This window comes from Phascolarctos cinereus, unplaced genomic scaffold (genome assembly GCF_003287225.1).
Source record: "Phascolarctos cinereus isolate Bilbo 61053 unplaced genomic scaffold, phaCin_HiC Scaffold_1;HRSCAF=81, whole genome shotgun sequence".
NCBI lineage: Eukaryota > Metazoa > Chordata > Mammalia > Diprotodontia > Phascolarctidae > Phascolarctos > Phascolarctos cinereus.
This window is the reverse complement of record NW_027555514.1, coordinates 215287308-215300016: the sequence shown is the minus strand read 5'-3', so window position 1 is coordinate 215300016 and position 12709 is coordinate 215287308. Positions and strand designations below refer to the sequence as shown.

General features: G+C 41.9%; 1 protein-coding gene across 1 annotated transcript; it reads left to right on the top strand.

The window, feature by feature from the left end:
- The first annotated feature begins 491 nt into the window (after positions 1-491).
- On the top strand, positions 492-11480 carry LOC110194027 (keratin, type II cytoskeletal 2 oral-like). Its single transcript, XM_020966135.1, has 9 exons — positions 492-1061; positions 2128-2348; positions 3868-3928; positions 6064-6159; positions 7015-7179; positions 7299-7424; positions 8832-9052; positions 10239-10273; positions 11152-11480. The coding sequence occupies exons 1-9, from the start codon at positions 492-494 to the stop codon at positions 11478-11480; spliced, it is 1824 nt and encodes a 607-aa protein (XP_020821794.1).
- The last annotated feature ends 1229 nt before the right edge of the window (positions 11481-12709 follow it).

The following is a 12709-nucleotide window of genomic DNA, read 5'->3' as shown; positions in this document are numbered from 1 at the left end:
TTGAGGCTCACTTAACTGAAGTTAAATGATTTGCCCAAGGTAAATAGCAGAACTGGGATTTGAACCCATGTTTCCTGACTCCAAACTTAGTATTATTTCCATTACACTATGTTCCCATTGAACTCCAGTTCCTTTCCCCCCATCGCACTAGCACTTACTGCTTGCATGCCTGAGGCCCATGAAATCAATTCAATTGGTAGAGGAAAGATTCACCTCTTTTGTCAACTGGGGCAAGTTTGGGGTGATTAAGCTATGAAAGCAAAGCCTTTTGAGGCCAGGGGATTATCTCTGAGGCATGTTTGGAACCTAGAACTAACTTATTAACTTGGAGGCAAACCAAACCCTTTATGACTCTTAGCTAATTGCCTGCCTTTCCTTCCACAAAGCCTCTCTTCTTATCGGTATATAAATGCCAGGCCCCACTGGCATTTCTATCCTTCTACCTTATAGTCCTCTCTACTCTTCCTTGAGAGGCTCTTTATCCATTCACCATGAACAGACAAGTCTGCAAGACCTCAGGTGGTGGGAGCCAGGGCTTCTCTGGCCGCTCTGTTGTAGTCTCTGGCAGCAGTCGCATGAGCTGCGTGGCCCGCACCGGGCGCTCTGGTGGAGGAACCTGTGTGTCCCGTAGTGGGGCAGGTGGCTTTGGCAGCCAAAGTCTCTACAACCTGGGTGGCAACAGGAGCATCTCCTACAGTGTGGCTGGTGGTTCCAGGGGTGGAGCCTTTGGCTATGGTGGTGGACGCAGCAGCTGTAGAGGTGGCTTTGGAGGTGGCTTTGGTGGAGGCAGGGGAGTAGGAGGTGGCTTTGGAGGAGCTGGTGGCTTTGGAGGAGCTGGTGGTTTTGGAGGGGCTGGAGGTTTTGGAGGGGCTGATGGCTTTGGAGGGGCTGGTGGCTTTGGACCTGGTGGCTTCCCTGGTGGGATCCAGGAAGTGACTGTCAACCAGAGTCTCCTGCAACCCCTCAATGTGGAGATCGACCCCCAGATTGGGGCTGTGAGGACTCAGGAGTGGGAGCAGATCAAGACCCTCAACAACAAGTTTGCCTCCTTCATTGACAAGGTGAGGGAGCCCCATTGAGCCAAAAGAAATGCTATCCTTTTTGATGATTAGTTATAGGAGGATATCCCAAGAATGGTGTCAGTGTCAGGAAAACAAAGGACTTGAATTCTTTTCTTAATTCTGCCATGATGTACAATGTGACATGGAAGAAATAGCTCAACCACTCTGTGCTTTTTTTCCCCTCACATGTAATCTGGGTGAAGAATTCTTGTTGTGGTCTCACTCTAGACATAGCTTGGGGATAAAGGAAAGGGGAAATGAAAGTCCATTGAGGTCTGGGGGAATAAAAGAGTTGGAGAAGTCCAATCTTACAGTTACCTTTCCAACATTTAGGGTGACCAACAGACTTACAAGCAACCAAAATCTCATTGGCATTTGTTTATCTTGGAGTGCATTTTCATGTCTTTCTTTGCCTGTAGACTTATCTTCCTTACATTATGAGTTGGCTAGTGTGAATGAGAATGAGCTTGCATTCTCTTAAAGTAATGGTTCTCAAACTTTTCCATGGTGGTAGAACTCTTCAGTTTGAAAATCAGGTCCTCTAAAATTATTATATTTAATTCACAATTAACAAATAACATAAGGCTCATTAAAAAAAATCCTTAGCAAACTTTGGGTGTTTCATGTTTCCTTCATGTGCAATTTGAGAAACACTCTGCAAAGGCATAGAAATACATAGATATGGATGAATGTGATGGATATCAGGAAGAAGTCAGTTCTGGACTTAAAATTAGACCTGGATAATCCAGAAACTGGATAATTGAGAGTAAACTTGTAGTAGTAGAAATGTATGAGGATGACTGTGAATCATTTTGTTATTTTTCTTGCTTTTGCTCCTAAGTGGAATTAACAGTGATGAAAAATTTCAGAATCCAAAGACCTTCCCTTCTGTGGTAACTTCTCCTCAATGAGAAGCTTGGATTTTTCTATAATTGTAAGGGAGAGAGAGGATGATCCAGATGGAAGGCCTGGATTGGTGCTGGGGTCATGGCTGGCCTTGAACAGAGATATCTGGGCCAATCCTGTCCATCCAATATGATGTCTTGTCTCTCCGGATGCTCTGTAGGTGCGGTTCCTAGAGCAGCAGAACAAGGTTCTGGAGACCAAATGGAGCCTGCTCCAGGAGCAAGGCATCAACTCTGTCACGAGCACCAACAACCTTGAGCCCCTCTTTGAGAGCTACATCAGCAACCTTCGGAGGACTTTGGATGGGCTCCAGGGGGAGCATGGGAAACTGGATGGGGAGCTGAGGAGCATGCAAGAGCTGCTGGAAGACTTCAAAAAGAAGTGAGTGCTCCAAACTCCTCTTGGAAGATTAGCATCAAGTCGTGGTCCTAAATGGGGTTTTTCATTGTTCCTAACTGAATCTTTAGTCAATATCCTCAGATTGACTGATGTACTGAAGTATGGCCAACCAGAAATTTGACTAGAATTAGGAACCAAAAGGCATTTGCTTAGCTCTAGAATGCGGAACTAATAACAAGAAGTAGAAATTGCAGAGAGGAAAACTTATGCTTGATGAAATTTAAAAGCTTCCTATTAGAGCTGCCCCAAATGGAACGTGCTGTTTTGGGAGGCAGTGTTTCCCATCACTGGAGGGCTGCAAGAAAATACTGAATAATACCTATTGAAGATCTTGTAAGGAGGTTTCCTGCTCAGGTATGGACTGGACTAGATGGCCTCTGAGTGCCCTTGATTCTTAGATCCAGGGTAGAATGCTCCCATAAAGTGGAGGGAGATTTCTAATAAACTAATCCTGGAACTCTTCTAGGTTGGAGAGAGGAAAAAGAGGAGACAATTGCATTTGGAGCTCTTGGAATAGCTTAGCCACTTGGCTTCTTAAGGATGATTGGGTTTATTTTGCTAAGATTATTCCTAATGGATGATAGCTCTGAAAAGACACAACCTTTTCTTCTTTCCATAGCAATACCCCCAATTTCCTATGTTTTTAAGAGACAACATTGTGCAGATTATGGGATTTGGAGTCAGGAGCCTGAATTTGAATCCTAACTTTACTACTTACTACCCTTATGATTTGGGGAAATCATTTGTCCTTTCTGGGCCTCAGTTTCCTCATTTGTAAAATGAACTAGATATTTTTGGCCATTAAATAGCATCCATTTTCTTTCTTTTTCTTTTGTCTTTTATTTATTTATGTAGTTTCAGTTTTAGTTTAGTCAACATTCACTTCCATAAACTTTTGAGCTTTAAATTTTCTCCCCCTCCTTCCCCTCCTCTCTCCGCAAGACAGCACGCAATCTGATATAGGATCTACATAAACATTCATATTAAACATATTTTCACATTAGTCATGTTGTAAAGAATTAGAACCAATGGGAGGAACCACGAGAAAGAAGAAACAAAACAGAAAAAAAGAGAGAGCAAATAGTATGCTTCAATCTGCATTCAGACTCCATAGCTCTTTCTTTGGATAGGGACTGCATTTTCCATCATGAGTCTTTTTAAGATATTTAAATCCTTTGCATTGCTAAGGACAGCTAAGTCTGTCAAAGTTAGTCATCAGTAATGTGGTTGTTACTACGTACAATGTTCTGGTTCTGTTCACTTCACTCAGCATCATGAACTAGATTATCTTTAAAGTCCATCTCAGCTTTCAGTCCTATGTTCTACAAAATTATCCTTCTTCTAGCTTAGATATATGAGGAGCAGAGTGATGAGGTTCAAGAAAGAAATAATCTCTTTTTATTGAGAGAGAGATTTTGCTTGTATCTTTAGAGTTTCTTACTCCTTTTTCTTTTTACCCCTGAGATGATACTGTCCAATTGTGTTTCTTTTTATTCTACAGATATGAAGATGAGATCAACAAACGTACAGCTGCAGAGAATGAGTTTGTTGGGATCAAGAAGGTGAGTGAGATAGGATTGGTTAAAACCATGATTCTATTCTTGAGGGTTGTCATCCCATAGCAGATCCAATTAGCAATGCCTTAGAGTTTGTCCATCTACTTTTTCATAAATGAACCTTGGAAGGGAAAGGTTCTTTATGAGGGCAAAGAGACATTTTAAGAAACAGGATTGTTGCTCTTATCAATACAGTTAATATCAATATACTAATTAACAATGAATATGTTCAACATTAATGTTGCACAGTGCTTAGAGTACCAGACCAGAAGTCAGGAAGACTTATCTTTCTGAATTCAAATCTGGTCTTAGATACATACTAGTGTCACTCTGGGCAAGTCATTTTAACCTTGTTTGCCCAAGTTTCCTCATCTGTAAAATGAGCAGGAGAAGGAAATGACAAACCACTCTAGTAGCTTTGCCAAGAAAGCCCAAAATGAGCTCATAAAGAATAGGACATGACCGAAACAATTGAACAACAACAAAAATAAACATTGGGTGTCATTATTAATAGTCCCAATTATAATAATAGTAAGAGTGTACATTTGCACATGTTAGAAATCTTGAGGAGCTTGGTAATAACAATTATTAATTTCTCTATAATGCAGGGGTCCTTTAACTTTAAAAATGTTTTGACAATTGTATTTCAATATAATTTGTTTCCTTTGTAAACCTTCGTATTTTGCTTTATGCATTTAAAAGCATTACACTGAGAAGGGTTTTGTGTGTAGATTTCTAGGTGTCTATGAACTCAGATGGGAAAATTACATCTTTATTTTAATATAATTGGTTTCTTTTTTAATCATATTTATTTGAAATGCATTTACAACATTATGCATGCATGCACAATGAGTAGAATGGATTTAAAACATTAACCATATATGCATAAGGGAAAGGAAAAAGCATTTATTAAACATCTACTATGTGCCAGGCACTGTGTTAAGCACTTCACAAATATGAGCTCATTTCATTCATGCAACAACCCTGTGAGGTGGGTGCTATTATTATCTCCATTTTATAGTTGAGAAAACTGAGGCAGGCTTAAGTGACTTGCTCAGGGTCACCTGGTTAGCAAGTTTCTGAGGCTGGATTTGAACTCAAGTTCATAATGTATTAAGTGCATTTAAAGAAAGCCCCTGAAAAGGGGCCACAGACTTCCTCAGACTGCAAAGGGTCTAGGATGCAAAAACATTAAGAAACCCTGCTCAGTGCTTTTAAGGCATTCATAACACTTTCAACAATCCTGTGAGGCATGTTGTACAAGTGTTGCTATTCCCATTTTGCATGAAGAAATTGAGGTGGGTACTGGGAGGAGGTAGTGTAGTGTAGTGGATAGAGGGCCACATTTGGAGTCAGGAAGGTCTAGGTTCTAGTCCACACTATCAATGTGACCATTGGTAAATTGCTTAATTTCTTGGTCTTCCTGGCAACACTTTTAGATTGTAAGTCACAGTTGTCATCTACATTGGTGTTGAGAAGTTCCCTGTGAAGAATTCCCAACTATGTTGGAATCATAATTCCATATTCCCCTAACTCCCATCCCAACCCCATAATGCTTCTAGATTGAGCATAACATACTGGCATAAACTCAGAGAGTAGGACTATTGAATGTTTTTTTTTTGTCAACTAACTTGGAGCATTCTTCCCCAGAAATAGATTATCCTTCCTTGTCTATTAGGACCCAAGCCATATAATGTGGTAAGATTAGAGCAACCAGATGTATTTAAAGAAAAAAAAATTAATGATGCTCAGGCCTTGGGGTAGTGGAAAGAAGACTGGATTTGGAGTCAGAAGACTTGGATTCTAGTCCCAGCTCTGTTATTTCCTAGCTGAGACTTTGGGCAACTCATTTCCCTTCTGTGAGTCTCAGATGCCTTATCATTTAATGGGACCAGTACTTATTCCATCTACTTCACAGAGTTGTTGTGAGCAAAGGTACTTTTTAAATTCTAAAGAAAGGTTTTATTATGAAAAGAATAATTTAATGGAATTATGCATCAAATGAGAACGATAGCCATAGAGGGATGGCCCCAAATAAAGTTTACTTTGGAAAAGTCATTTATTAAGAAGAAAGTACACACTGGGAGAGGGAGCGCTGAATCTGAGGGGATAAATCTCTGTGCTCCTGTTCTTTCCCCTAGGATGTGGATGCTGGTTATATGAACAAGGTTGAGCTGCAGGCCCATGCCAACAGCTTGACAGATGAGCTCAACTTCCTGAGAATTCTCTATGAGATGGTAAATATCCTTCCTCTATCTACCCCAACCGTTCTGTATACCTCCCCTCAGGCACCTAAATTCTATTCCCTGTCAGCACCATGGACAAGGTAACGATGATCTGACCTTCCTGGGGATGTGACCTTCACATATTACCAATGATGTTTAAATAGTAGTAGCCTTAGAAAAAGGCTGCTTTGCTGCTCTTTTGATCATCCAACTTTGATTGGGCCTTAGTGTTTTCCTCAAATGCTCTTTTCCTTCCTCCTCATCCTCACTCTGGCCCCTGCAGCATCTATTCTCCAACTCCTTCTCCAGCCTACACCACTAGTGTCCTCAGCCTTCCGTCTACCATTCACACATAGAGGACCCTGGGGTGAGGGAAAAAAGATTCCATTTCTATTGGTCCTGCTGCCTGATTTCCACTGGGCCCCAAGCCTGATTTCCAACAGTCCTTCCCTCTCTTTTCATGAAATTTAATGAGTGATTTCTTTATGTGAAGTAGCTTGATATCTTGACAATTTTCCAGATTTCTTTAAAGTTTTCAGCCTGATTTCATTCAGGCTGAGATCAAGCCCCAAATTTAAGCTTTTTCTCTCTGCCTCATTCTTTTTTTATTTTGGGTAGGCAGTGGGGTTAAGTGACTTGCACAGGGTCACACAGCTAATAAGTGTGAAGTGTCTGAGGCTGAATTTGAACTCAATTCCTCCTGACTCCAGGGCTGGTGCTCTATCCACCACAGCACCATCTAACTGTCCCTCTCTGCCTTATTCTTGGCATGAACTTTGTGGTGTCTCTTCCTGTTTCAACACTGGGTGTTTCTATTTCTCCAACCCCCATAGCCTGGAGGTGTGAGTGACCATTTCTGTTCTACAGGAATTGTCCCAGATGCAAAGCCATGTCAGCGACACCTCTGTGATACTCTCCATGGATAACAATCGCTGCCTCGACCTGGACAGCATTATTGCTGAGGTCAAAGCTCAATATGAGGAGATCACCCAGAAGAGCAAGGCAGAGGCTGAGGCTGCATACCACACCAAAGTAAGTTTCTTCTAGTCCATCCTCCTCCTCACTCTTCCCTTTCCCTCATGGAGAACCATGCACAGAATTGAGCTGAGAGTGCCTCAGCCTTAACATAATCATCTTGATTTATGTGGCAGCTGGGAGAGTTGCAGACCACAGCTGGCAGGTATGGTGATGACCTGAAGACCACCAAGAGTGCGATCATGGAACTCAACAGGATGATTCAGAGACTGCGGGCTGAGATTGAGAATGTCAAGAAACAGGTGGGATATAGCTCTACATAGCAGGGCTTGGGCTGGAGATTTCTCCAATGTTCTGAAGACAGTGGGGCAATAGTGGGATACATGTTGGGATCAGATTAACAGAAGGAATATTTGGGCTTTTTGAGAAAGAGGGAGAAGCAATTGGCTACTTCTACCTCACCTTTAATACTTTCTCCTTGCAATAACTTATGGGATATTATAGGCTTTGGAAGGACTTTTTTTTTGGTAAATAGTGTTTTATTTTTTCCAATTACATGTAAAGATAGTTTTCAACCTTCATTTTTTACAAGATTTTGAGTTCCAAATTTTTCTCCTTCCCCCTCTCCCCTTCTCCCCTCCCCAAGATGGCAAGCAATTTGATATAGGTTATACATGTGCAATCATGTCAAATATATTTCTACATTAGTCATGTTGTGAAAAAAGAAACAGAACAAAAGAGAAAAACCATGAAAAAAACAAAAAACAAAAGAAGTGAAAATAGTATACTTTAATCTGCATTCAGACTCCATAGGTCTTTCTCTGGATGTGGATAGAATTTTCTTTCCATCATGAGTTTTTTTGAATCGTCTTGGATCATTGTAGTGCTGAGAAGAGCTAAATTTATCATAGCTGATCATTGCATAATGTGGCTGTTACTGTGTACAATGTTCTCCTGGTTCTGCCCACTTCATTCAGCATCAGTTCATGTAAGTCTTTCCATGTCTTTCTGAAATCTGCCTGCTCATCATTTCTTATAGCATAATAGTATTCTATTACAATCATATCCCACAGTACCATTCCCCAACTGATGAGCATCTCTGGAAGCTTTTGACCTTCTAGATGTTCCTTCTGGTGTAATGAGGAGGTAGAGTCAATTTATGCTGCAGGCACCAGGATACACTGGAATGGTCCAAGGAATCCTGAAAAATCCCTGGAGTGGGATAATCTCCCCCTTATGGCAAATAGCCAAGAGAACATATCACCCAAAGGAACATTTAGGAGGTTAAAAGCTTCCAGAGTCTATAATATCCCAGAAGATATTACACTCAGTTCTTTGGGAGGCTTTGTTTTGGGAGCAGTACAAGTCTGTAACTTTTTGTTTAGCTCTTATGGGGGATGCCATTTCACAAGAAGGACATGATTCAGTAAAAGGGGCTTTTAACAGACCAGGAAAATAAAGCCAAAGACTTACCAGCCTGGATTTCTCCAGCCTGTGGAAGAAACTTGGTTTCCTGACTTCTAGTACATATGAATTATGATGACCCAGTTGCAGAATTGGCTCCTGTCTGTCTCCACAGTGTCTGCTATTGGGGATTCTTCCTTAGGGGAGAAAGGGACATTAGAAGGGCAATAAATATCCTTCTAGGAGAGAATGAGACTCATCTGTTCACTCCACCAACCCTTCTCCTACTGCTCTCCCTCCCTCAGAATGCCAACCTGCAGACAGCCATAGCTGAAGCTGAGCAGCGTGGGGAGCTGGCCCTCAAGGATGCTCAGGCCAAACTCCAGGGATTGCAAAGTGCCCTGCAAAAGGCCAAGGATGACCTGGCCCGCCTGCTGCGGGACTACCAGGAACTGATGAATGTGAAGTTGGCCCTGGATGTTGAGATTGCCACCTACAGGAAGCTGCTGGAAGGAGAGGAGTGCAGGTGTGAAACTGGAGGGACAAAACCATGGCTGGTTTAGACTTTGTAATCATTTCCATTATTATTTGAGACTGGACATTGCTGGAATTTCTAGTTTGATGAGGGAGACAAGGTATAAATAGAGAAAAAATGAAAGCATTTTTCTAGAGCCATATAGAGAATAATTATATAATACTTAGCACTGTGCCTGGTACATGGTAAACGCTATATAAATGTATTTTATGTATGTGTGTGTGTATATATATATATATGTATATATATATATATACACACACACACACATGCATATATGTATATGTATATACACACACATATACATACACACATACATGTGTGTGTTGTGTATGTTATTGTTTGGGGTTTTCTTGGCAAAGATACTGGAGTGGTTTGCCATTTCCTTCTCCAGCTCATTTTACATATGAGGAAACTGAGGCAAACAGGGCTAAATGACTTGCCCAGGGTCACATAGCTAGTAAGTATCTGAGGCCAGATTTGAACTCAAGCCTTCCTGACTCCAGGCAGGGCACTCTATTCTCTGTACCACCTAGCTGCCTCGTACATATAATATGATATGATATGACATTACCATGCCATATCATATTATATATTAAGGTATTATGGTATAGTAATAATAACAGCTAGCATTCATAATGTGCTTAAGGTTTATAAAGCATTGTAATATGTGTTATCTCATTTGATCCTCACAACAACCCTGGGAGGTAGGTCCTATTATTATCCTCATGTTGCAGATTAGGAAACTGAGGCAAACAGAGGTTAAGTGGCCACACAGCTAGTAAGTGTCTGAAGCAGAATTTAAATTTAAGTCTTCCTGACTCCAAGCCCAGTATTCTTTTCCAGCTGCCTCTGATACTGCCTCTTGCTACTGCAAGAGCAAAGGTCTTGGAGTTAGGAGAGACCTGAGTTGGAATAGTGGTTCTGAACCTTATTACTTGCATGACTTACCTCACACGGTTATTGTCCTGCCCCAGACTGTGAGATCCTAAGCAAGTTACTTAACCTCTGAGTCTCTGTCTTCTCATCTATAAAATAGGGATAATAGTACCTACTTCATGGAGCAGTTGTGAGGAGATAATATTGAGTGTCTTCGATTATCTGTTCCCTTTAGCTTGCTGGGTGTTAGATGAATTGTGGGAATGACTTTTTTTTCTTTCTTTCGTTTCCTTCCTAGAATGTCAGGAGAGTGCCAGAGTGCTGTGAGCATCTGTAAGTACTTCTTATGAAGAGTCTTTACTCTGATTGGAACTGGGAGGTTAAACAGAAAAACAATGCCTATTAATTCAGGTTACCTTACCAACCCCCCTGGTCGATTTCTCTTGGGCAACTGAGATTGTGTCTACTTCAGTCTCTTGGTTGAGGGTCCGAACCTCTAAGACTATTGGGAATTCCTGTATTGTTTTGGAAGCAGTTTTGTCCTAAGGACCACCTCTCACTAGAGGCTAGTTTCTAGAATTCTCAGTGTCCTGGAATCCTAGGAATTAATGGTTTTTGTCAAATGTCATGCAGGAGACAGGTTGGGTACTTCAGTAACCTTAGGAAAGCCTATCAGAAATAAATCTTACCAAATGATCAGAGACTCTCCAAGAACAGGAAAGAGCTTCAGAGATCACATGGTATAGTGGGAAGGGCACTGTTTTGAATGAGAGGACCTGGGTTCAGATTTTCCTTCTGATACTTACTGTGATCTTGGCCAAATCACTTAACCTCCCTGGGCCTCCATCTGTAAGTTGGGAAAATTGGACTAGTTGGCTTCTCCAAGGTCCCTTCTGTCTCTACAGCTATGATTTTATGTGCCCGGGAGAGAAGCGCTTTTTATGGCCTTTCTGCTAAGGGAGTCATCCAGGCTTCTCTTAAAGAATTTCAGAGATGGCTTCCTAAGGCATTTCTGTCAATTGATCTTTTACAGCCCATTCCCATCCGCCATCTCTTTTTATCTTTACAACTCTTTGGGAGGGAGAAAAGAAGAGAAGAAAAGCAGAATTCTGATTCTGCCCATATAACACTGACAGTAAGGGTAGAGTTAGGATTTGAATCCACACCTTCCTGTTCCCTCAGTTGAGCTGGGTGTACATTTTTTCCTCTAGCCATGGTCAGCAACGTTACCAGCAGTAACACCAGTGGTGGTCTTGGTGGAAGCAGTGGCAGCTTTGGAGGAGGAAGTGGAAGTTTTGGTGGTACCAGCAGCAGCAGCTGTCTCAGTAGCGGAATCAGTGTTTCTGGGAGCCGAGGAAATGTTTCTGGAAGCCGTGGGAATGTTTCTGGGAGCCAAGGGAGTGTTTCTGGGAGCTGGGGCAGTGCTGGCAGCAACTTAGGTGGCATCCAGACCTCTGGAAGTGGAGGATATGGCTCTGGAAGCAGAGGCAGTTCCAGCATTCATGTGTCCCAGACCAGCTCCAGCCAGCACTGCAAGTAATCTCACAATGAACACCCATCTCAAACCTCACTTGACCTGATTCGATTTGTCTACCTTTATTTCCTTCCTTCTCTGCCCAATATCATCTTTAACTCCCAACTCTTCATCAACAAAATACCCTTGACCTTGTCAAAAACCCTAAGGAATGGGTTATTTTCCCTGCTAAGTCCCTTAAGCAGCAATGAACTTTCAGCTTGTTTTCTCCCTCTTCTCTATAACCAGTTTTAGCCAGACTGGTCAACTGGTCTTGAAAGCTGGATAGCTGGATAACTAAAAACCAAGAATGGAGGTATCTCTGAAGGAACCTTGGCAATGGTAATCTTTTACTCTTTTACCTCTAGCCTGTGCCAATGCCAGTGCTGATACTGGACCTTCATAGTCTACCCTGCTTCCCTCTGGGTTTTCTTTATATCTGGAGTCAGTGGTCCAGGGCAGGAAATTTTTTTGGCATTGTCTGTGGTGGGAGGTGACTTGCCCTGGTTTCTAGAAGCATGGTATTCCCACAGGCACTCTTGGTTGGGCTGGAGTGTTGAGTGGATAAGATCTTTTGACTACCAGTTGCTGTGGGCACTGCCACGTCTCCTCATCCTGTCTTCTTGGCCTTCTCCTGGTGTCCACAATGCCCTAGGCTGCTCCCTTGTATGGTGAAGAGTGTTCTGCGCTTTCTTACTTCAATAAATTGCCCAGTTTCACAGCCTGGTTGTTGAGTTGTCTGTCTTGGACATTTTCACAGAATCGCAGAGTTAGCAGGGACCTCCACAGCCATTTAGTCTAATCTGTACCCCAAGAGGTAACATACCTACCCAATGAGGAGTCATCCTGCCTCTACAGTTATCCCTCTCACATGATGGGGGTTAGGAACATGGGGGTTGGGGGTGCTATGCTCCTGTGATCTGGAAAATCCATGTAAAACTTTTTGGCTTTCTCTTCACACCAGAGAAGATGACCGAGTTTTTTCTTTTTCTTTTATGGGGTGTTTATAGTACCTTATTTTAAAATTTTGGTTAAGTATTTTTCTGTGTCTTCTGCCAGCCTTCATGTGTTGACTGAGGCTTCCACAAAACTCCCCCCAAATTCCCATTTAATTTCTTATGCTGACCCACCATATATCGAAACAATTATGGGGAAAGTCATGTTGTGGAATGGATACCTGCATATGAAAATGTCCACTGATGGGAACCTTCTCATTCCTTTTTTTTTTGATAGCTCTAATTATTAGGGAGTTTTTC